The 23,623-nt window shown below is 51.0% G+C and overlaps 7 protein-coding genes across 7 annotated transcripts; 3 read left to right on the top strand and 4 right to left on the bottom strand.

The window, feature by feature from the left end:
- Nucleotides 1-249: 249 nt before the first annotated feature.
- On the bottom strand, nucleotides 250-4,223 carry EMWEY_00003400 (hypothetical protein, conserved; the record flags this gene model as incomplete). The annotated part of the gene is made up of 8 exons (XM_013477743.1): nucleotides 250-673; nucleotides 770-1,103; nucleotides 1,384-1,757; nucleotides 2,060-2,433; nucleotides 2,651-2,859; nucleotides 3,193-3,429; nucleotides 3,781-3,865; nucleotides 4,080-4,223. 8 exons carry the CDS (start codon nucleotides 4,221-4,223, stop codon nucleotides 250-252), a joined length of 2,181 nt encoding a protein of 726 aa, XP_013333197.1.
- A 2,021-nt stretch (nucleotides 4,224-6,244) lies between these two features.
- EMWEY_00003390 (hypothetical protein, conserved) lies at nucleotides 6,245-10,798 on the bottom strand (the record flags this gene model as incomplete). Its single annotated transcript, XM_013477742.1, has 15 exons — nucleotides 6,245-6,550; nucleotides 6,708-6,749; nucleotides 6,999-7,046; nucleotides 7,197-7,268; nucleotides 7,460-7,608; nucleotides 7,743-7,803; nucleotides 7,969-8,122; nucleotides 8,336-8,442; nucleotides 8,625-8,712; nucleotides 8,931-9,152; nucleotides 9,298-9,375; nucleotides 9,655-9,826; nucleotides 10,079-10,238; nucleotides 10,490-10,581; nucleotides 10,756-10,798. The coding sequence occupies 15 exons, from the start codon at nucleotides 10,796-10,798 to the stop codon at nucleotides 6,245-6,247; spliced, it is 1,794 nt and encodes a 597-aa protein (XP_013333196.1).
- A 1,495-nt stretch (nucleotides 10,799-12,293) lies between these two features.
- EMWEY_00003380 (hypothetical protein, conserved) lies at nucleotides 12,294-14,963 on the top strand (the record flags this gene model as incomplete). Its single annotated transcript, XM_013477741.1, has 5 exons — nucleotides 12,294-12,338; nucleotides 12,522-12,938; nucleotides 13,718-13,918; nucleotides 14,058-14,687; nucleotides 14,916-14,963. The coding sequence occupies 5 exons, from the start codon at nucleotides 12,294-12,296 to the stop codon at nucleotides 14,961-14,963; spliced, it is 1,341 nt and encodes a 446-aa protein (XP_013333195.1).
- A 516-nt stretch (nucleotides 14,964-15,479) lies between these two features.
- On the bottom strand, nucleotides 15,480-18,362 carry EMWEY_00003370 (WD-40 repeat protein, putative; the record flags this gene model as incomplete). Its single annotated transcript, XM_013477740.1, has 13 exons — nucleotides 15,480-15,557; nucleotides 15,744-15,791; nucleotides 15,892-16,058; nucleotides 16,166-16,286; nucleotides 16,434-16,517; nucleotides 16,680-16,716; nucleotides 16,835-16,908; nucleotides 17,047-17,114; nucleotides 17,348-17,439; nucleotides 17,536-17,725; nucleotides 17,839-17,897; nucleotides 18,050-18,134; nucleotides 18,332-18,362. The coding sequence occupies 13 exons, from the start codon at nucleotides 18,360-18,362 to the stop codon at nucleotides 15,480-15,482; spliced, it is 1,134 nt and encodes a 377-aa protein (XP_013333194.1).
- Nucleotides 18,363-18,609: 247 nt separating this feature from the next.
- Nucleotides 18,610-19,356, top strand: EMWEY_00003360 (hypothetical protein; the record flags this gene model as incomplete). The annotated part of the gene is made up of 1 exon (XM_013477739.1): nucleotides 18,610-19,356. One exon carries the CDS (start codon nucleotides 18,610-18,612, stop codon nucleotides 19,354-19,356), a length of 747 nt encoding a protein of 248 aa, XP_013333193.1.
- A 1,510-nt stretch (nucleotides 19,357-20,866) lies between these two features.
- Nucleotides 20,867-21,610, bottom strand: EMWEY_00003350 (hypothetical protein, conserved; the record flags this gene model as incomplete). The annotated part of the gene is made up of 1 exon (XM_013477738.1): nucleotides 20,867-21,610. One exon carries the CDS (start codon nucleotides 21,608-21,610, stop codon nucleotides 20,867-20,869), a length of 744 nt encoding a protein of 247 aa, XP_013333192.1.
- A 373-nt stretch (nucleotides 21,611-21,983) lies between these two features.
- Nucleotides 21,984-23,447, top strand: EMWEY_00003340 (vacuolar ATP synthase subunit G1, putative; the record flags this gene model as incomplete). Its single annotated transcript, XM_013477737.1, has 5 exons — nucleotides 21,984-22,096; nucleotides 22,445-22,489; nucleotides 22,633-22,745; nucleotides 22,963-23,063; nucleotides 23,244-23,447. 5 exons carry the CDS (start codon nucleotides 21,984-21,986, stop codon nucleotides 23,445-23,447), a joined length of 576 nt encoding a protein of 191 aa, XP_013333191.1.
- Between the last annotated feature and the right edge of the window lie 176 nt (nucleotides 23,448-23,623).

Below are 23,623 nucleotides of genomic sequence, written 5' to 3'. Positions count from 1 at the left end.
CCAGAGTGTTAGCGGACCCTCAGCAGCAAGCCCGCTATATGGTAGAAAAACGCGAGTGCCGCACGTAAGCTGTGTACACTGTCTACAGCAGCCAATGCGTCAAAAGAGTGCAGCCGTGGCATCAGTATATTCAACCGCCTAGTGGTCACCGTACACTCCCTCGAAGCGACATTCTGTGATCTGGCAACAGCAGGCCACGGCCCTTCGCATGCACAGCAGTCTCACTTGTCGGTCCTCCACCTCACACCGTCAGTTGCACTGTTCGCCAATAATGCAAATCTGCACATAGAGCAGGCGGCCATCCAGCTTGCCTCGTAGAGATTCCACATTCTGTGGAATGAAGTCCGTGGATACGTACGACGTTAGAGTTGCCACCATCGAGTTCCTCCTAACGTGCTGACTCCTGAGGTCTGCCAGATGGTCTCTGCCAAGCAGAATTCGTCGCTGAGATGTTATGAGGTAGCCCAACGAAACGCCTGACTTAACGCGAAGGAAGGGAAACCGAGTGTCTCGCTTCAGCTGTGTGCGCACGAGGGCCTGGGCATCCCCCATCATCGGGTAGAGAAACAGATGCGTCAGGGCTTGCAGGACAGTATCTCTCGAGGGCACCACATATTCCCGCTGGCCATACGCAGAGCGTGCGACTTCGATCCTCATAATAAACGCAGCCGCCCTGAGACAACATATATATATATATATATATAATTTGTCACAAACCAGTGCTGCTGAACAACTGCTTTCAAATAAGTGTGGACCACAGCCCAATTACCTTAGAAAGGAAGACAGTGGCAGTTGTAGAGGTGGCAGCGACGTAATTCCCACAAAAACTGCTGTGTTGTGTCTCTCGAAGAGCTTGAAGTATCCGAGGTCAGAATCGCCTTCAGCCAACAGTGTATCGTAACTGCTGGCCAGGGCCCCAGAGAGTAGCCTTGTATTTGTGTTGCGCTCGATTGCTGCCACGTAAGCAATCTCATTCCTAACTCGCGATCGCAACTCCAGCAATTCAAAGGGGCCCGTTGCGTCAAATGATAAAAACGAAACGATGGCGGTGCCCAACTGCGAAAGCCAGCCTAAATTCATCTCGTTGCCCTTGAATTCGGGCACTGCAAGACAAACAAAGAAGCCCTTCACCAAACAAGCATGAAAATGGTGCACGCGGCGTCGCATATCCACTGTGGTGAACGTCGTTTTCTTCAGTAACCCATGAAGGACGCTAGAGTTGCATCGAAGAAAAACCTAGAGGGTTATCTGTCGCCTACATAGAGCCGACTGAAACCTGGTTACATGGAGAAAACACCCACTGTCAGATGTCAACATGCCGTCTAGCGGGCAACTCGAACAAATTGCCGCAACATGGGCCCCAAGTGTCGGGGGTGGACTCACGCGGAGTTTGGCCGACATAGGCAATGAGAACTTTCTGGTCATTGCTGGTGATGCTGAAATCTGAAGCCTTGAGGTGTGCCAGGCGTCGAGTAAAGTGAAAACCAAAATGTTTGGCCGAAGTCACAACGGCGGGCTCAGTCGAAGCGAAAACTGAGACCGGGGAAACTGCCATCCCAGCAACATTGGTTGATGCGACGACAATGCGCGTCAGTAACTGACTAATTGAAATTACGGAATACTGAGATAGGCCAGGCTCCTTAAACAATGGCTCCACTGCAGCCTGAATAGTCCGCACTGACGGCTGAAGCTGCAGTCGTCCAGAACCCCCGGGATACCTCGTGTCTTGCTCGTCCACATGCACAAATGCAGGGTATCTGAGCACCACACATAGGACATGTGCTCAGCCAAGATAATATGCTGCATTTCAACTGTGATGGGAGGGCCAGGTGAAGTCCCGGATCAACGTGCATCTGCATCTACACACTGGAAAGGCCTTTCGCCTGCAGTTATAAATAAACCTCAAACATCTCTTGAGCGAATTAAAACTTCGCTCAATATTGCAAAATGTGGTGCCCCTACTTATCCGCAATAATGCGTAAAATAGGGGGTCCACGCAATCTTTGCGAAAGGTGAAACAACATAGGTATGCAAATAAGTGTTTATGCTGGCTTCTTACATGGCCCAAGAAGAGTTCAGTGAAGATATGGCTTCAATTATCTTGCTGATCCAGCCCCCCGCTGTGGAGACTCCCGGATTAGTTGGGTCCCTTGCTTTACTAACATCAATGACAGCAACTCCTTTGGAACTGAGCTGCTCGGTGCAGTCCTCAATGATTGACTGGAAGTAAAGCTCCTCCATCCTCGAGTTCTTCACAAACCGCGTGAACTCCGTTTCCTTAACGGACATGGCAGCCCCCGCAGCACTTGCATAGCTATCCATCTGAATGCGCATCTCCTCCATAGCCCTTTCCGACATTCGGATGGAATGGGCGGTTAGTTCCTTGTCCCAGTGCTGCACGCGCTCCACGATTTTATCATAGGCGTCGCACAGCTGCGCAGCATTCCAGTCGCAAGCAGGTAACTCATCCTCTTATGGAAGCCCCACGGCACCACTAAAGGTGCCAGACTTTCAAGTGGGGCCGTATGGAAGACAACTAGGGTATCTGGGATCCCTGCCCGCTTGAAGTGGCAATGAATTTGCTTCACCATGGCTCAAGATAAACCTTTCCAAGCCAGATGTACTTCCTCAATAGCATTCTTGCCCTCACCTGTTTATACTTTCTTTCCATGAGCTCCACCCGATGAGTACTAAGTGCCATTTCAGCACCATACTCGCGAGCCACCAGGACTCGCTCTTTAGGAGTAGACTTCAGCCGGCTGGCGAATGCTCCGAACTCTTCCAGTGCAATAACAGAAACCATGCGCACAGCATCACTCACCCGCATCCGTAGCTTCCCAAGCCGCTCCCTGGTGGCCCCTGCATCAAGCATCAAAAGCGCATAGGTCCGTCGCTTTCACTCAGCAGCACCCTCACAAATTTCGCAGCGAGGCTCGCCGTGATAAGGTACTAATGTCTGACAGGTCACCGCAGCTAAAAGGGCTTAATACTAGTTTCTGTCAAACATATTTACTTCAGGAAGTAACTATGCTTCAAGCGGCCTTCGCTGCTCATTCCTTAGCATCACTGTTCTGCTCTTGCCATACTCAAAATGTGTCTGATCTTAGCTTCATTGAGACTTCGTTGTCTGCTCTCTTGGGATCCCAGGTGATCCACTGCTCCCAAGACACAAAATATGCTATGCTTTCTCACCCGCGTTCTGAATTGCAGTGGAGCTTATTAGCTCCAGGAGTTCTCGATACTGCCACCTAAACATGGCGATTTTCCTCTTGAGTCCGTTTATGACTCGCTCTATCGCATCGGTCTGCTGTTTTCCGAGCTCCAACGAATTCATGGGTATCTGCACCAGCTCCTTCATGAGGTCGTGGTCCTTTTCTACAGTCGACCACATTTCGTTCTCCTCATGCTCAAGGCGCCCCACTAAATCCGCTGAGCCACAGTATGAAGCACAGCATCTACATACAGCAGCAGCTCACCAGTTCACGGTAACCAAGTGGAAGAGATACAAGAATATGGTGTTTCAGCGTTTCTTATATAATATCCACCTGCGAGGCATAACCGCTAGTTAGTGTATTCACTGTAGCAAGCGAACCACGCGCACACATGTCAGCAAGCATGTCAACTCTAGTTAATCTTTAAAGGTATTAGCAGCTGCACCGAATTAAGCAGCTGGAGTCTGCTAAATTCAACGCCATCCCGGTGAAAGGTTTGTGCGCTAATGTGTGCGCTGATTGTGCACACGAAGACACGTTTCGAGCTTAAGACTCAACCATGCCTTACCGAGTTCGATCACAGGTGCCTCGCCAAACCGGTTTTGAGGGTCCAACATGTGGTTTGATGTTAAAAGCGGAGCAATGTGAGGTGCCTGTAATTTCACAAGCAGCTCATTTGGGGTTTACTCACACAGAAGCGCAAGTGCTTGCCACTTCACCCACGTAGATGTCAGCGTCGACGCTCGACTCCCGCATACTTTCCGCGAAATAACGCACAAGTTAACAGCAACTGCATAACACTACGCCCCCAGCTTACTGCCGGAGAGGCAGCACAACAACACGGTAAACATATCAGCCCATGCTCACCCCTTCGTCAAAGTTCGAATTGCCTGACTCCGAAGACTCCTCTTGGTCTTCTGCAGCATGCATGACAGCCACAGTGAACTGGAAGGCGAGGCAGACCAGCCCGGCACGCCAGGCGCAAAGTCGGCGGCTTCTTGTGGACGCCATTTCCTGGTTCAGCACGAACAAGTCAACCCCTCGCCGTTGCACGCCCTAGACAGCTGACGCCGGTACGCAGATGTATCATAGGCACTCAATCTCATCACGCCAAACTGCGACGCCAGCATATGAAGTGCAGGTAGCCCTGGAAGCTTGGCAGGTGTTTGTCCTCAGTCTGCGCGGAGCCTCATTTTGATTCTCCGTGCACTGACGAATTAGAACCGGAGAGAATACGGGGTCGGCCTAAACGCCTACAAAGAGAGTGCGCAGCTTCACCATGGTCGAGCAGTTCTGTAAATATATGCCGAGGCTGAGGTCTTCCCGAATGTTAGAGTAGCGTTGTCCGCTACGTCAGCTAGGAGTCGCCGACCTGGAACAGCATGACGACTCGGTCAGTTGTGGTGGCCTCTCTTAATCATTCTTATAAGTTGTAGAAATGCTAGACAATACGGAAGCAAGGGGAGTTAGACGTCTTGCAATTTTGGGGAAGGGAACCGTATCGATCAAGGGGCACGGGGCTCCCCAGATACCTCCGCCAGATACTGGCGAGCCGACGCTCGATAACCCTCATAAAAATAGGAAGTAAAAATACAAGAAAGTCTCTACTACTGTCATTTTAAAGTCTGAATGCAAGAAGTACGAGTGCATTTTAACCGATACTCTGTGATGCCCTGACTTTAGGGCAATCGCATAATGGCGACAGTTATAAGCCCTTTATAGCGATTCTCCACTATGCTTTCTGTTCTTTATTTCACTTTCCGCATCACGTAAAGATTAGCGGCCGATTTGTCTCATCCCCCATCAATACGGCTTATTCCATGTAAGGAAATCAGCGAAAACGGGTTAGCAGCCTTCCAAGCCTTCACAGGAAACTTACAAGATTAGAGGTGTGCCGTGCTTTAGGCTATAGAGGACTGTTGAAACATACGTAACCACTTGAGTGCTCATGGTAGCCATTCAACTGATACTGTGCGGTGCCCGTACTTCAAAGGAATAGAGCAAGCCTGCCCTCAAAGCCCAATGCACAGCACGCCTGCAGCCTTCTAAAAAATAACAGGGGGCATCATTTGTGAGAGACTGAAAGCCGGCTATTCAGTGCGCTATTGTGTCAGCTACATTTGTATGGATTAGCTGAGGTGGAAATGATTTCTTCTGGGCCGCATTTACAAGAACCTAAGTAAGGTATTATAAAAGGGTGTTTAGTGGTTCCTCGAGTCTCAGTATATGCATCTGGAACAGTCAAACTCAGTACATGTCTCGAGGGACGACTGCTCGCTGTAGGGCACTTCTACCCGCAATCTTCGGTCCTCTCTTGGCCTTTGGATGCCATTTTCCCTTTTCCGTATTTCTGCATGATCAAAGGACGGATTTACAAGGAAGATCAGTATGCCTGGAGGGACGCACCTTCGAGTCCGACACCAAATATAAGTTGCTGAACAACGAGACGCTATATGATCCGGCTGCTGGAGGCCACTTCGTTACCTGCTGACTATCAATCTTGTGGGGTGCGCCGGAACTGACCAGACCAAAGCCGGTGGTCAAATGTGTGCTGCTGTATGTCATGTTATACCACAAGCCACGCTCACTTGAAACGGACGCATCAGTTCAAGTATCTACAAAGGCTTCGGGGAAAGCGTGCAGAAGGCATGGTGCACCCGCCTCAGGAAGAGAGTGTTTCAACAAGAGGCATGCCCTAGTTCCTGATTCAGCCGTGTGATTTGCGCGTCTGACCAAACAACCCGTTCAAATTGTCAGGCACGATGACACAGCCACAAGGACGCTCGACTAAGTGGAAGCATGAAGTGACATAGTGGGTCACTGCATGCTTTGGGGTGCACTCCTTGTCACCAAGAAGTGGCTGTAAACCGGTGCTCACGGCGGGTGCTACATGTCACTCTTTGTTGAGTTCCACGAGTGTCCCGTCTAGAATTTCCCGGAAGAAGTCCCTCATCTGCAGCAATTCATCTCACCACAAGTTACATTAGATCAGCATGTAAAGCAAAGCATAACACTTGCTGAATTAGCCTTGCCTACTGCAACTCGCTGGAAAGGCGCAGAGCGCATACCTCATTAAACTCCTGGCGAACACCTTCATCCAATCCCGACAAAGTAGCGGCTCGATGCAATGTGCCCTCGGCCCTTGCCATGTTGCTGCTCAGTTCCGTCAGTTGTTTTTCCGACGCTTGCAGTTGACTACGAAGCTTCTGCAGTTCCGCATCTTTGGCCTTACTTTCTTTCAAAGCCTGAACAACTTTCGAAGCGCTGTCTTCGAGCTGAGCACGGAGGGATACATTATCGGCTTCGAGGTGTTTAATCTTTTCCTCCAGCTCCCCAGACTGCATATGGCAAGCAATGAACAGCATACGCGCTCGTCGCTTGTGGATAGCCCTTTCAACCTCATGCATCTTAGTGAAAACCAATCTAACACTGGATGCAGACTTGAAAGCTTAAATGGGGCATAGCCAGAAATGGCCATCACGGTTACACCCTTACGCTGTTGCTGGAACTCTGTTTTGCTGATTCTTGTAACTGTCTCTGAATCGCAAGACACCCAGCATGTAGATTTGATGATGCGTCACTTCGGGCCCCAACCGTTGCCCTTCTTTCAGCAACACTGAGCAGGTACCACCCCACCTCGGGAACCCACCATGGGAAGCCACCCACAGGACATTTAGCCAACCGTAGAACGCAAACCTAGTCAGGAGACACTCTGGTGCAAATGTTTTGTTTCTCATTCAGAGCACTGCGGTATTTTGAGCCAGCTTGCAAAAATGCAATATTCACCTCAAGAACTTTGATTTTGGCCTCCTGCTGCTTCACCTTCTCCTCTAGCTGAGACACACACAGACAAACGGCTGGACACCACCAATATCCTGAACATACTCGCTGAGAAATACCCTACATAAAATTTGCTGTTAAAGAAGTAAAGTAGAAAAAATACGATGAGCGGTTTGAAAACGGCCAGGTATGTCAATGCCTTACAGGCTCGAGTTCCTTGATACGGGCCTCCAGTTGGTGAATGTGCGTTTCCTGCGACTTGTTGACAGCGTCGAGCTGCCCCCCAGAACCACAAGGACTCAGCATCCAGTGAATTAAGCGCCAAATAGTTTCATTGCTCTATCCCTTGGGCTAAGAGCATTTAGGAAGTGAAATATCAAAGCTGGCGGAGTCGCTCTCCTGACCTCATCGTCACCGAGGAGGCACAGAAATGCTGGTTGCACCTCAATTGGTGGAAAACTGCTCACTCTTTTTGTCTCGTCTTGAGCCTTCTCTACAGTCTTTTGCAACACAGACGGTGCCTGCCCGGAGACGCTCCTGACAGATTCAAGCCTTCGAACTCCTCCTGTTTGAGTTACTTGGCTTTTGGCAGCCCCCTTGAACTGCGGAATGTTTCCTGAGAAGCCAAGAGTCACGTCGTGTGCTCTGAAGGTGCAAGGGCTATCAGCTTCCCAGCGTGAGCAACTACTAAACTTTAAAGAAAAGCAGGTTAGGAAGAAACACGGCACCCAACCCCACAGGGATACCTACCCGGCTGGTGAGCTATGCGTTTGACCTCTCCATTTTCCCCCGACAGCCACTGAGCCGCAGTCTGCGAATCCATAACGAGCGACAGCTGCCATCCGGCACTGACGGTATTGTCCAAAAGCCACCTAAACTCCACCGGGTCCTTCCACTACGTAGGAGATGTGATACTTCGTTGGTCCGCCCCAGTGAAGCTTTGCTTCTGCTTCTCCAGCGTTGTGATACAACTTACCAGGGCTGCATCGACGCCAGGAGTAGGAGGGTAGAGGTCCGCCTGAAACACGTCCATGTTCTTCCGGGGAACAATGAATGAAACGGGAAGAAGGACCTTTCCATTCTCGTTCTTGAGCATTCTCCCTATCTCCGCTCGTTTTTGGTCGACGGCTCTTCAATAACACACCAGTTCGCACACTGCGAGTGATGGCTAACACTGATATTGCCGGATGAGCACGGTGGCCTCCTGTTTCCCCCGTGTGTACTGAAATGTCTGTGTAGCCAGAGCTCTGTGGGCCAGTCCACATCTCTAGTCACAGTTGGAAATGCTCCGGGAAAAGGAGTAGCTGCAGCACCACTAAGGAGAGAGCTAACACTTTGCCTACAGCTTTGGAATGAAGCAGAAAGACTTAATGGGGACATTCGACCGGTATTCATCAACGCGGCGAAGTTCTCCTGCAAAGAACTGGAAGTACCGTAGGTTTCCGTCCCCCTGCAAATGCGTGAGAAGTACGGAAGTTGTTACTTTCACGGAGCTGAAATAGTTGGCAGCACAACGCTACATAGTAATCGGAGAAAACTGTTGCCCCACGAGAGAACACGGGTTTTGCGAGCACAGAATGCATACTTTATTCAAACTACGGCAGACTTCAGTAAAAAAAGCAGCTTTCCCACCTTGCCTGCTACATAGAGCATCCCGAGGGTTTCGTCGAAGATAGGATATAATGGCTGCGAACCGCGGTCGATTTCCAGGCGAAGAAGCCTGATGATGGCCAAAACAGCACAAACTGTCCATCTACTTCCCTCATCCTGTAATATGTAGACAGCGATGAGCACAGTCAAAGGCCCTTTAATTTCATTTTGAATTGCAGAAAACCCATGAAGCAACACAGGAATGCCAAGAACGCAAGCGAAGTAAGTGCGAGTGACGGCACATGAGTTTTTTCACTGCACCATTAATAATGCACGTCCTCCTCTTACGGCTTGGCTATATTCTTGATGTCCCAGAGATGCAATTCCCTGACGTTTGTCTTGCTAGAGCCAGTAGTGAGCACGTGACCAGCAGCCCCCGCAAACCCGTCGATCCAACAGCATTTTGTTGCTTTCGGGCCTTCGTGGCAGTTGACAGAGGCCACAATGTTCTTTGCTCTCGGGTCAATTATGCTAAGAGCCTTGTCTTTGCTTGTAGTAGCCAACGTGTCTCTGTTTAACACGCACACTGCAAAATGAGCGTAAAAGCTATAAAGGCACCTGCCACGCCACGCGGAATATCCACACGACATCGGTCTATCAAGACAGAAAAGTTTTCCTCAGGTAATCCAGACTAGCTGCTAGACAGAAGCCTGACCCGCAGTTACTCCACTTAACAGATAGAACTGAGTCGCTCAGTTGGATTGAACTGACTAAGGAAGCCGAGTCAACGTCCCTGAGACATTCAGAACCACACGTGCAAGCAAACGCCTTGCTGCCAGAGTGCTTAGACTCTATTCTTTGCCGAAGACGAATAATGAATGCGCCGTGTTGAAATATGCGGTTGTGGTTAGAGCATCACGTAATGACTTTCCATCAAAATAGCTGGGAAAGGTGGGGCTTCGGCAGTAGTTGTTCACCAACTATTTCACCAAAATGTAGCATTTCACGGCTGGCAGATCCAGTTGTTTCGCTGTACTGGGACAAAACGCTGCAAGTTTCGGCCACTACTTACCACAGTGCAACGGCTCCGTCAAAGCATCCCGATGCAAGAATAAAATCCGCTACAGGATTCCATTCTGTAGCGATGACCTTCTTCGCAGACCCCGTCAGTATGGCCACGGGGTCCTTTAGCTCGTGCCCAGGAGGCGGATCGCTAGGGACGTCCCAAATACGGATCGTCATGTCTGCACGTAAACCAAGCTTGAACAACGTGGCTAGATGGACATTCCTCAAAAGAACAACAAGTACGCAGTAACAACCCCCAACTCCCAATATAAACTCTGGAGGCCTCTGGTAAGCGAAGTGCAGAAGCTCAACAGCCCTGCAATTCAAGTACATCCTTGAGAAAATCCCCTGTAGATGAAAACCCCAAATTGTGAAAGAATGTAGTGGATATAGCATGAGTTATAAGTAGTCCTTCAGGGTATATCGCGGACCCTCTGATCCAGAGGCAAGAATCGACTCATAGAAAGGGCTGAATGCAAGGTCTTGTATAGATCCTGTGTGTCCCTTTATCTTAGTCACTGGAGGATTCCTGCCACAGTCCGCCAGATTAATCAGGCCCATCATGCCTCCCCCACCAACGTCCCATGGGGCCTATAACCAATATACAATGCACAGTACACAGGGACTTATTAGTGTAAAACGCAGTGACCTGCATTAGCAGAGGGTTAACGCTATGCCTGTTAAGTTCTGTAAGGGCACATTCTGGGACTGCTTATGCTTGGCATCAAAACAACACTTAATTCCACAACCTTTATGTGTCATGTAACTTAACCAAACCGTTTTCAGATATAAGCAGGAGGGCAGGGGTAATAACAGTCAATTGTCGAACTGCCGCAACTCACAGCAACATATCGATAGCTGCACGCCATTCCGACTGACTCCGTCTGCTTGCTCGCCAAGCGAATATCCGAGTACGGGACCTTCCATGGTTCAGCTGAGACGCAAAAAGGGAAAGAGAGAGAAAACCACCGACCGCGGGTGTTGAGGAAACGGTTTCATGCTAGCAAACATTTCTAAAACTGGCAAACGGGAAATTAAGGGGAATTACCTCTTGAGATCCTGTGGGTGAGGTCACATCCCATTTACCATTATCGTACACAGGACTTACCGTAACAATTCTTTATATGTATTCTCTCTGCAGCCTCCCCCATCTTCACTTGAGACCGTTAACGCGTGTCGTACAAGCCCTGGAAAGGAGGGGAACTTTCTTTGCCTATAGCCGTGTTGCGCGTTGAGAACTAGAGACTCCTCCACTTGTGTTATTCAACGCCACGTTCTGCGAGCAAAGACGTATCACGGGGAACTTGCGTGCGATGTTTTGCCCGCAGAAGGATGAGGAACCATCTGCAAGTATTTCGGAGGGCTCCCCATGACAGCTTGGGGAGTTCTAGACAGATATGCGAGACACCGGCCCCCCTTTCAATGAAAAATTTGGAGAAAATGTTCTAAGCACGCAAGTTCTCATTTACGAGGTGGATGTTTGATCGGAATCTTAGGGGGGGGGCATAGCGCTCGTGCAAGCTAAGATAGGTTTTTATGGCGACTTCAATCTTCTGCGAGGCCAAGTCACAATGGAAAATGCCTGTTATAGCCATCGAAAACAGAAATGTGCCGCATGACCTCAGTGCCTCGTTAAGTCAAACACTAATGCACGCGACCGCTACCACTACGAACAACAGCCCATGGGAAACGCCTTCCAGTCTACTCACAAAAATACACATATAAATCCTGAAACTTACAGGATTCGATGTACGAGGTTATGGAGCATCAAAATCGGAGGTGAAATGTATGTGAACCAATGGGCCAGGGCCTTGTGGACTGGCAGAAGCCGGTTGACTTCTCACTCCGGTGAGCTGTGCTTCGGCGCCGTACCCTTCCCTCTACCCATATATATTCCTAGATACAAGCAAGTTTGCATGTGTCTTTTTGCAAGATAAACCCAAATTCAGAAGCAAGCCTATGTTGCGCCTTTGGCCACAGGGCCCTGGGCCCCTCCCAAGCCTCAGCTAGCAACACCTGACCTTGAGCCACGTAGGGTTGCTGCTTCGGATGGGTGGTGGGTAAGGGCTGGCTGCCCTTTGTCGCTAAGGGTCTCCACCCTTTTCATCTGTACAAAAATTAATCCCTTGAAAATACATACTTTGCAATAGCCATCTAGGCATTAAAAAGCGGAGCTGCCGTTAGCAGACCCCAGCCTCCGTTCCCAACGGGAGTGGAGGGGGGGGGAAGTGCGAAGGGGGCCCCAGCACCGGGCTGGCGCAGAATTGTCTACTTGCAACTCCGCTGTTGATGCAAATTTCATCTTTAAACCATTCATATCTTTCGCACTTTATTATAAATACGTGCTTCCGTGCGCACAATTCGCTCGGCCCTCGTATCCCCGGGCTTTTCTTGTTTGTCGGTCTTACTGCGGGTTGGAGAGGCAACAAGAGCAAGGGATTGCTTGACGCACTCTACTCTTATACGCACGGCACATGGCCAGAGGATAGCCTTTTCAAAGCCAGCAGAATGATGCAATGGAATGAAGACAGGCCTGCCACAATATCGTTCGCATGGACAAGAGTTTGAGCTTTGCATAGAGCCGTCTTGGCCCGATATATTTGGCTTCACCAACGTACTAAGTTAAGAGAGAGGGGTGTGTCTACGATGGCAACTATCCCCTCAGTCCCAGAGTCCGCTGCTGACAAACATGTGGGTACGGGCCCAGCACGTCTACCGGGTCACTGTTCCACAAGGGTTTGTTTGTCTGTGGGGGAACCCCAACGGCCTCTTGCTACTTTTGAGGCACTTAGTGAACAGAAAGACCTGCATGCCAAGGGTGCAGAAACCCAAAATGCATTATATTCGGCTGTTGGGCTGCTTTCATTGTCAAAGGATGTCCGCTGGCCCCCGTTGTTGCCACAACAAGACGAGTCAAAGTCGTCGTTCTGGCAGGCTGACGGGTCTTTCAGCTGTGACTGGGCAGCCCTAAGGGCAGGCGAAGCATTCTGCTCTTCCGTGAATGCTTGCTGCGCGTTCTGTCTTTCGCGGGCCCTCGGAGGCCCCTCAGAGATGACCTACGCCTTGCTGGAGAAGCTGCGCGCAGGGGCGAAAATGGCAATCAAGGAAGAAGTTGGCCATCTTATTCAAACGGTCAAGGCTTCGGCTGCGAGCGGTGCAGTTGCTGCAGGGCAAGACGGCAGCAACGCCTCGGAGGCCCCGGAGGATTTGACCCAGCAGCTTCTCAAGCATCCGGCACTGCAGGCAGTGGCATTTTTGAGCGTACACGAACGTCGCTTGGCTGTATTTGAGGTTCGTTGCCTTCCCTGTTGTACTCATGCTGCATCTGCTGTTCCCCATTGCCCGTAAGAAGTGGGTGTTCAGCATAACACGTCCCCTCCGTAGCAACGAGGGAGGTATTCTTGCCTTTGGAAGATTATGTTTCTGTTCCCGCAAGCTCGTAGCGATTTGGGTATGACTTGGCCTGTCCTCAGATGTGGCTCGACCGGTGGCAAGTCCTTTCGCGTAGCTACCAATGTACATGTGGCAGTGCGGAGGCGACGAGCGCTGGATTGAATCGAATTGCTTCAGGTGCCGCCACTGCTAGTGGTGAGCTGCATTTTGACTCCCTAGCATGTCGGTTTACTCAGTACGTTTGCTGTCAAATGTCTGTATAGTGCGTAGCTGGACTCGCTGAGCTGTTGTGTTGTTGCCACGTTGCTTTCGCATGGACAACAAAGCGGAAACGAAGACTGCAATTGAAGGTCTCAGAGCAGAAGTCGCTCGATTACGCGAAGAGGCAAGCCAAGCGCACCACGAAGAAGAGTCCATTGTTGCAGAAGCCAGGAGCGTAAGCCAGCACAACACCAAGAGGCAGAAGAACCCTTAATCTTACGTGAACCTGACCCCCACTGTGTGTGCGGCTGTACAGCACGCTGAGCAGTGTTACAGTCAAGCAATGCAAAGCAGTGGATAACTGTTATGCACAGGCGAAAGTAGAGATGTGTCGATCAACCAGCTAGTCAGCGCAACCATGCAAACACTAGGGTGCATATTAAGTGTTGTGGTCGTGTGCCACTTGGCGATTGCAGTTGTCGGCTGAGCTGTTGAACAAGCAGCAGCGGCTCCTTCTGGCGACTGAAAGGGTAAGGGCCCTTGAAAAAATTCGCGAGGACCCAACTTTTGGTATAGTTGAGCGTGCACAGCAACAGCTGCCACCCTCGTCCATTGACGCCAACATCGCCACCTACAAAGAAAGCCTCAGCTTCATCGCTGACAAGTGCAACAAACTCGTGAGGCGCCAATCTCCAATCAATGGTGTCACCCCACAGCTATCACCGGGGCCTGCTCTGCCGCATTCGGAAATGCTGGAAATCTGTAATCCACTCCCACCATCCCACCCCATTCTTGTTTTTCGCGCTTCGCGTTCAGGCTCACTTGACGCAGTTAATTCAACAACAATATCCGCAACCCCAAATAGGTCTGGTGAGGCCCAGTTGGGAGGCGGGACAACTCGTGGGAACTGCCGGAGATACCCTTCATGCTCCAGCCGACTCTGGTCTGCTTGGCGCTCTGCGAGAATTACAGACGCCTCACGCGTCGATGCATTCTCCCCATTCACTACGTGCTCGAGGCTCTTCGCATGGCGCTTCACCTGTCGTGCAGACAGAAGACCTCGGCGCAGCGCCTCGATGTCGGAAGCCACCTGTAGGTGACGAGGATGCCAGACCAAGGGGTCAACAAAAAGGTGCGCCTGCCAGTGGCAGGAGGAACCGCTCCCCCATTCGTCCCGGCAACCAGAGAGCTACGAGAGAGCCCCCTGTCAGCTCGGCGCGTGGAGGAGTTCCCCCTGCGTCGCTGACTTCCCCAAACAGCCGTTACACGAACAACGGCTCTATGGAACCAGGCAACAACAAACGGACTCGGGAGCCTGAGGAGACAGCTCTCAAGAGCGGCTGGAGGCGAGCACTCCCTTCAGCTACCAGGCACGCCGAACTGGATATGGACGCCGAGGCCGGATGGCAATCTGCAGAGCCCACAACGAGAGGAGACCCAATGAAGGTATACCACTGAGGCACGAAAAGGGGCAAAGCCTGCTAGCGGTTAGCAATATTTTAAATCCTGTTATATGTGTCTCCTGAAACGAAGCCCATGGCAATTAGGGGAATTGGGGAAGGGGCACGATAGGCTACGCAGGCAGATATGCACACTAGCAAACGAAACAGATATTGCATTTCCTTAGCACCTTTGCTGCCCGAGGCGTTGCTGTCATTTGCTCGTTTCCCGCAGGAGGCGGTCTGGGTTGATTCCTTCTTGCGCAGACGTCCCGAAACTTGAGCATCAAGGCAGTCGGTTCCGCCTAACTAGTGCGCCGTGCCACGTCATTCATGCATGCCTAAAATTAGGCGGACTGTATTTGGCCTCCACACTGCGCAGACCTCTGAAAGTCCAAATTTCCTAGTATCTGGGCTGCTGAGGGCAGACCTTCGGATGCAGGTTTTGCAAAAAATTGCCTGCGGGGGCCAAGGGCTGAGACATTTTACCTGCTGCGGCGGCACCGTGGCCGGCATGCGAACTGAACTCTTGAATGAAGCGCAGTTGCTTACACCCCAGCCCAGCCCAGATTCAGTTAGTCCCTTGGCCACTGAGTGGCGCTAACTGGAAGGGAGCAGTGGCCTATAGCAGCGGCGGTTGGACTTTGGATAGCACTAGGCCTCCAGCCTCATGTGCAGCTGGCATGCTCGGCTATGCAGCTTTTCTCTGTTGAACCGCAATGCGGGGTACTAATCTAATATGCTCCATAGCAACGCTGCATTTCGAAAGGCATTTGGGAGGAGAGAAACGTGGTGGAGTCTAATCAAGCAATTCCTCATCCATGCTCCCTTCGTCGCATATGAAGTCTGCCTCCTCCGCCTCGAAAGCCTTCACAGACTGCAGCAAATGCCGAACACGGAAAAGGAGAGCTTCCCAGTTCACATATAACCAATGATATTCAGTACTTCGTGCTCCAGTTGATGTATGCGGCATAAATGGGCGTTCTGAGGCAATTTAAGGTGGGTGTTGCGAAGCCGTCGTCCTCCGCGAAGTGTTCGACTCGTTCTACACTCTTCCTCTTACCGGCTGCCATATCTGAAGAACATTATCCTCAGATGCAGATGCAATAACCTGTAGGGCCAACAGAAATGCCACACCTATCAAAATCAATTCGCACGCTGGTCCATGTGGGGCAAATGGAAGAGCTCGGAAGGCTCAACTCTTTTCTCACCCATGGAAATTTGTCACCCAACGGGTTCCAATCGATCTCCGTAATACCCGCAACATGGCCCCCGTGGACAAATATTACTTCAGGTGCGCCTTCCTCCGCTTCCTCTGGAGATTGCTCAGCGCCAATCAACGAGCAGTCAAAAATCCGAACGAAGCGGTCAGTCGTGCCTGCAATCAGAACAAACGTCGTCGATAGGAAAGGCAGCTCACAGCTGCACATTGCAGTTTGCTGCACCCACTGGCACATGTGAGAAAAACACTGAGCCTAAGCGTACCTGCAGCAAGCACTGCCTTGTTTTGTGGATGCCACTTGAGACTTGTTAGAGCTTCGTTCTCTATGTAGAGCAGTCGGTGGGCTGGCCGGCGTAAGTCTCGGAAGTCCCACACACTCACGCCCTGCAAACAGCATAATCAGCGACGCCTACTGCACCTATATATGTCGAGCATAGTCGGCTGTCTTATTGCTTTTGCTGCGGTTGGCGCAACTTTTGTAAGCGGCGTAAGCACAAGACTTAATTTTTTATAGAAGCCAATCTTACGGACCGCGTCAGCTCCTCCAGTGGCGAACACGTTCGGAGCCATGGGGTTCAGTGCCAAAACGTTAGCGCACGAATGGTTGCAGGGTTGCTGTAAAAGACAGCAGGGGGGAACACAGTAGAATTCCTCTCCAAACGCCTGCTCGAACTGCAAATATGCTGACGTGCGCAGCTCGAAACTGTCTACAGAAACAGTTTATGCTTCTACACGGTTGCATCGTTGACTTGCTGGCCTTGCTCAAAGAATACGCACCCGATGAACCGGCAAGGCGCCCGCCCGCAAGTCCCACCTTGAAACAACGCGCAGCAAAAAGTTGAAACTCGCATGGAGTTGCAAGGCATCTCCAGATGCTACGGTATATGGAAGGAAGAAAAACTGGGTGCTGAGGGCCTTCACAGCCAACTTACATGTTCAACTCCCCATCGTCACCTACAGCCACAATTACCTCTCCCGCATCATGTCCGCGCTTCCACGCCACGTCCTGCGCACAACGGCCCTCACATGTGAATATCTCGCTGATAAGTGCACTTTCTTCCCCAGTTTCCCCTGCATGCAAAGCCACTCAGTGGAAACGTCAAAAGTGGAAGCAGCTTTTCCCGCATGAGAGTTCGCTGCATACCTGCAGGGCACTGCGATTACTTGATCCCACCAACCGGTGTAGAGGACTTATGGATTTACCTTTGCCACCTGCTCCACATGAAACGCAAACCGATAATAACCGTCAAGTCCAGCCATACGCGTCTAATACTGAATATACTAAATATTTATTAAATATGTCTACTTCAATTTGTATCTGGACGTGCAACCCGAAATAAGGGTGATGCACCGGATCGGTTGCAATGCATCTTCACCCGTCCCGAAGGTGGCAGACCAATTCAAATTTTACGCAGCCACATGGAACAACACAAAGCACAACTCACAAGATGCCCGCGTGTCCCAAATACAGACAAGGCCATCGTCCCCGGAAGAAGCGAGCCACCCGTCTCTTGTTGGACTCCACTCCAGGCCCCATCTGCAGAGAATGCACGATGCACTCTAAACCTTGTTACCCAGAACCTACTCTCAACCACCCTCCCACCTGCCGGCTGTTCTCGAACGCGCCTCTCACCCTTGAGTCGTATGCCCCGTCAGAATGAGCTCCGCATCGGTGGCCATCTGGCTACGCTGTGAGGCGCATTGGCTGTCCTCGGACTCGGAGTCGGATATGCACAGCGCAGGGCCGAATTTGCACGAATCAAACAGATAAACTGCACACCAGTACGTAACAAAATAAACTACCGTGCCCCTTGGAGTCGCTCCTTTGCGAGAAAGAGAATGCTCAAAATCACAGCATGTGCTGATTGAAGTAGCAGCGCGAAGTGAAAGGTGCGGATCTCCCGAGCAGCCTGCGACAGCAGGCAATGCCACTTACCGCAGCCATCGTTTGCCTTGCTTGCTATAAGTGTGTCGTTACCATGGTAAACGCGAGCCCTGTAAAGTACCATATAAAGGACCAAGGCAAATGAACATGCGTATTGAAAACCAACTAATGCAGCAGTCAATTAAACGTAAAACCGCCCTACGTTGAGATGCCGCAGTTTAGGTCTACTGAGGGCCGTCTAAAGAGTCCACAGAAACAATACCTGTTGCTCTCGCCTTCATGCGGAATCCGGGCGGTAATGGTGAACTTTCGGGTGTCCTCATCGCCAAATTCAAATCCTTGGTAGTCTGTTAGACAGAAACAGTTCACTTTCAGAGAGTCGCATCCTGCACTGGGACAGCCTACAGCGCTCGCTACCTCTAAGGTCTTTTGAGAATTGATGCAAAAGCACAGTCCAGTTCTAGGAAAGTAATACGTCAAGCTTGCCTTGTCTTTGTTCGTAATGGAGGCCGGAGGCGTCAATAGGTTCAGACGGCAAGCTAACCTGCAACGCAAAAAAGACCCGCAGTAAACATCATGGGGGCAACCCACCATAGTAGATTGAGGACCGGCTAGGGGCTGCGGTGGTTCTCCGGTAGGTTCAAGCAACGCCATCTCACCTCCATAAGTAACAAATAGTTCGCGGCCCCGCCACTTGTATGTGTCGACAGAAGCAATGTCTGACCTATTTCTCCATTTGCGCGCCTGTAAAATAATGCGCATATAAGCTCTGCGTGAATATTTCGTTCCGGACAACCGGCCAGTTTCCACATGAACGAGAATATGCATGCTGCGACAGCCCCACATTGTGCTCGTGGAAAGGGAGGGCAGTGCACGTTGCGGTCGAATGGAAAAGCGAGAAATACTTACGGATTGCAGGAGTGGAGCCACTGGACAGACAGCGTTGGCCACTCCAAGATATGTGACATGATATGCCTGTACAATAGCATGCAATTACTTTGCCAGTTTCGGTGGCTGACGCGCAGTGAAGTTGTGGGTGTGCCCGCAGATGACTGTGGTGCCGCTGCCGGCAATGTTGGCCACTCCTCTTTGCTCATGGAGGTCCCAGCGGGAAGCGGAGAGTTCTTCAGCCCTGTGGAAATTCTTTTGCAGCGGTTGCTGTCATTTGTAGGAGAAGACGCTCGCGATGCAGTTGATGCTGCCACGCATGGTGTCGGCTCGTCAGCAGCAAACGTCACTGAACCGCCTCGAGAGCGCCGCCGGCTCAGCGACTGCAACGACCCGCTGCCTGCAGCAGCCCCTGATACCGCAGGCAGTTTTCCCTGTCGCTGTTTTGCTGCTTCATGCTTCGCTGCATCGATCTTTCCCTGCCGTGGCATCCCACAGGTATTGCCACCCAAACAAGACTTCCTGATGGAGAGTGCTCGCTGTCTTGAGGTGCCGGAGGCTGCAGAGACGGGTGTACCTTCAGATGCCCCACAAGCATCGACTATCATAGGAGATGCCGGCTCTGTCTTAGTCCTAGACATCCCCAAAAACACAAGTAAGGGGAACACGACAAACCTCTGAGCTGTTATCTAGTCATCGACTAGCCAGACCCGCGGCAGGCAACACAGGTGTCGACTGGTGCTGCAGCAAAGGAATGATAGGCCTCCCCCGACGGTAGTGGCACAGGCAAAAAGGTTAGTTTGCCTATCTAACATCCAGTCTTGACGCACGCAGCTCCAAGAGCCATCTGACGATTGGCCGGCGAGGATGACTCTGTTCTCTGCGAAAGAATAGGAAGGGCCAGATCGGCAGCTAACGACCACGCACTCCAGTTCATAGCAGCCATACAGCTAAAAGCCCAACATATATTCTATGAAGAGCAGCTCATCTTTATTTGAATGCTGCAGTGCCAACCACAAGAAATGAAGAGGTGTGGTGCGTTGGCCGACACTATGCTGGATTTCCATCGAAGGCTAGTTATACCTGCCGTCCTCTGCGGCTCATATTCACCTAAATATTACAAGATTTACAAATGTGAAGCTACTGTGGAAGATTTCTTCAGACGAGGCACTCCTCTGCCTTGGGGCTCCCGTTGCATGCAGCTTGGACGACCGTTAGGACTCGCCCGTGCAGTCAGCCACTTGCTCTTTTTATACTCAAAGTGCATTGATGCCTATTAGTAGTCGTTGAATGCACTTTTGCTGTCGCGTTCCTACTTGTCTCGGAAATGTCGAAGTTTGCTAGGAGAGAACCGGCGTCACTCAGGGAGAGCTGCAAGCAGTGTAACCCTCCGGTTGTAGCCTGATTAATGGGGAAAGCTTGCAGTGATAGCATTTGAAGAGGAACCAAATCGTTCCATCAGGGAAGTACGTACGTGTTAAGTGGCACGTCCCCTTCACTTTCATCATATTCCCCCCGCAGATGCGGCCACAGTTCAAGGTTCGGAATGTGGCGGGAACGACGCGATCCGTACAAGTTTATGCATGCACTGTCCTCTAGTAAACCCATATGTATGAACAATTAATACATCTCTTCATATACAGCGGGGGCTAATCCTGCCAACATTAATGCCACTCCAGGAGCACGGAAAGCTGCTGCGCCACAAATGTGGGCACCCGCTACATGCCTGTCTGCCAGGTTGTCGTTGGGAAGCCTCTAATCACTATGTATCCCGGTGTGTTCAAGGTGGACGCGAAAAGCCAGTTGAAACTGGCGATTCGCCAGTTCCACAGAGAACGAGCACGAAGAGACGGCCTGCGCTCGGTAGTTAGCAGTGACTGCACAAATGGCAGGTTCGCTGTAGTACATGGGATGCGCAACATAAATGCCTCGGTTCAATCACTTCCATCGCAGCTATCCCATGTGGCTATGCGGGAGCTTAGGGCTGACGGCCGTTGTAGCCCAGCAATCTGAGAGGTTCGCACTCCCGCTGCCCACTGCACCCACTTCTGTCTGGACGGGGCGACAGCCTCAACGAACTCTGAGAGGCCTGCATGGAATGCCGCAACCTGAGGATTGAAGTACACACAGGCGGGAGCACTAGTCAGATGAACGCAAAGAGTGCTACTCTGGATACGATGCACAAGAACTCTCAAGCGGGGGAGACAGTTAGGCCTATATCATCCGCCGAACTCACCAGCCGGCGCATGTCCACTTGTAAGCTGACAGGGACAATTTCTGCAAGGACAGCCCGCCTGCGGATAGAGGCATTCGACTGTGTGTCCGGCTCCTCCTGAGTCGCTTGGGAGTCACCTGCCTTGCCAGCTGGATGTGTAGCCTCCATTTGCAGGCTCGCAAATGCAACAGCTGATCCCGGCAGCACAAGCCCACCCAAAACAAGGAACTTGAAGGCACTGATGCGAGCGCTTAAAGCATCTGGCCGACGAATTTGGTAGGCAATGTCTGCATAGCGCCGCGCAACTACACGTTCTATCGACCGCCCCGCGCGCCAACCCCAAATGCAAGTCAACAACCCTGATGCCAAAGTCAGGTATTTCAGGGGATGCCCTGCCTGCTGAATAGGCAGTAAGGTGTTTCCACCTGAAGGCAACTGTTGCGGGACTCTCTCACTATTAGTTCGAGTTGGTCGGAGGAGAGCAGCCAATGCAGCGACCTGTTCAGATAGGCGATAGAGAAAGGGTGCTTCGTTGCCGCCGTCTGCACCATTAGAGGGCCCTCCACTACCCAAACTTGTACGTACCCCTTGGAAGTTCAGGGGCTCGATGAGATGCCCAACGCTGGAGTCGCTGAGGCCTCGCAAGCAGTCTCCCGGGGCAGAGGTGGCGTCAGTCGTCACACTGCCGCTAGAAAATGCAAGCCCCTCATTTAGGGCCATTGTACGGTTTGTCCACCAGCTAAACAGCGTCTTCCCCTAGTACGGCTGCATTACTGCTGGAAGCAGTTGCCGGTCGTTAATGAGCTTTCACGCAGTACGTCTTCCAGGATATGTCACTGCAACGGCAATAGTCCTCCCCCACGTAGAGGCATCATCATGTTATTCTGTGCTGAATAAATGGTCTTAGACGACCTCACTTAGCCCTTGAATACCAAGCGCAACTAGTTAAAGAGTTTCAGACATTGAAGAGGACCTAGGGCGGAGGCAATACGGAAAGCATCAAATGCATTTAAAATGAATACAGAGCAATTTGATACAGTATATCATAGTCTAAAGAGCATCTAGCGCATCACTGCATACTGGGAGCCCACAAATGCATGCATGCGCTCGCAAGAACGCAACGTGTGGATACGGCACATCCGGTACGCCCGAGTTCCTACCGGTTTTCAATGGAACGTTGAAATGGTTTTATGTTATTCGCGGAAAGTACGGTGTTTCACATCTCAATTAAACTGATATTTCTGCGTACAAGGGTGGCTAGGGTAGCTGTTGTGACGCCATCCTGGGAGGAACGCAGCGGTGGCAGCTGACTCTCATTAAAAGGGGCTCCAAGTGTTGAAAAATAAAAAAGAATTGTGGAAACGTATAGGGAATAGTGGCTTTTTGCGAACCCAGCGGCCATCATTCTTTCAATCTTACCACTGGATCACTTCGACGGGAGGTCTAAGGGACTGCAAACCCCTTCCGGTCTCTGAATTCCGTTCCAAGCGAAATACCCAAGCAGTACACTGCTTATTCTAGGATTTTGTTTTGCAGCAACCGATGAAATCGTAGAGCTTTCGGGCTCTTCCTTGGAGGACACTTTGGAGTTCACGGCAGGTTTGCATTGAAGTTCTCAAATGCGTCCCCCCCTTGAGTCCTCCTCCCACTGCTTTCCCTAAAAGAGCATTTAGAGCTACCGCGTCACTGTGGATGTCCGACTATGGCACCCTTCGGGTTTGTGTCGTTTTTCGATTCCTCAGCCCTCGTCTTCGGTGCCACCGCCTGCAGAACATGAAGACTTCAAACGCTTTGATCCAACAACTGCTCAGGGCAGAGGAGGAAGCCGAGCAGATTGTGCACAAGGCAAGAGAAAGTGAGCTGCTCTGAACTTGTTTCATCGTCAGCCCTGCTGAATAAAATCAAATGGCTTATTCAGTGGAGGTGCAGCAGTTTCTGATTGACAGGAATATTGGAATATATCCCCTGTACTTGACATCCCGCTGTCCAGCCTATAGAGTCTGCGCCAAGGCTGGAGAACGGTTTGTGCCGTTTACGCCAAGCGGCAATTGTGGTGTGGCACTCCCCTGCAGACCGTGTCAAGATGTTGAAGGACGCTCGCGCATCCGCAGAGGAAGAACTCAAAGCATTTCGCCTGAAGGAGGAGGAAAGGTTCAAAGTCGAAGTTGAACAGGTTAGACAGCAGTTACATAGTTTTAGATTGTGCAATGCAGGTGCATAGCAGTTCGGAGTCGACCTCACCCTTGCCCCCCATCCCACCCCGCTTCTTCCCCCCAAACCTACGGAGCCGTAAACGGATTATGGAGCCATGTTTCCGCCGGTGTGTTGCATCTGCGGCTTTGCCCTTCCTCAGCGCCTCGGTCAGGACGATTCCCTGACTAACGAGCTCGCAGATAGGACAAAGGCGGACATTGAAATAATCAAGAAAGATTACATGGCGAACAAGGATGGAGTCCTTGCATTTATCAGTGGGAAAGTTCTGGACGTGGACACCGTGATCGGCCCAAAAAAAGTCTCTATCCTGCGCAATTACGCGGAACGAGGGGTTGATCCATGACGCGGTATGAACTGTTATGTCTCCTTTATAATCTATTTACTATATAAATGATGCTAGCGCATCGCCCTGTTGAGTAGAGTAGCTGGGCTGCTTACCCAGGGCAATTACGATGCAAACAGTTGGGTGCTGAATTCTTCAACACTAGTGAAGCAGTACCACCAAACTGCGTCGGGATA

This window comes from Eimeria maxima, genomic scaffold (genome assembly GCF_000499605.1).
Source record: "Eimeria maxima Weybridge genomic scaffold, Emw_scaff17, whole genome shotgun sequence".
Taxonomy (NCBI): domain Eukaryota; phylum Apicomplexa; class Conoidasida; order Eucoccidiorida; family Eimeriidae; genus Eimeria; species Eimeria maxima.
The sequence above is the reverse complement of the archived record's forward strand: the minus strand, read 5'-3'. Positions and strand labels throughout refer to the sequence as shown.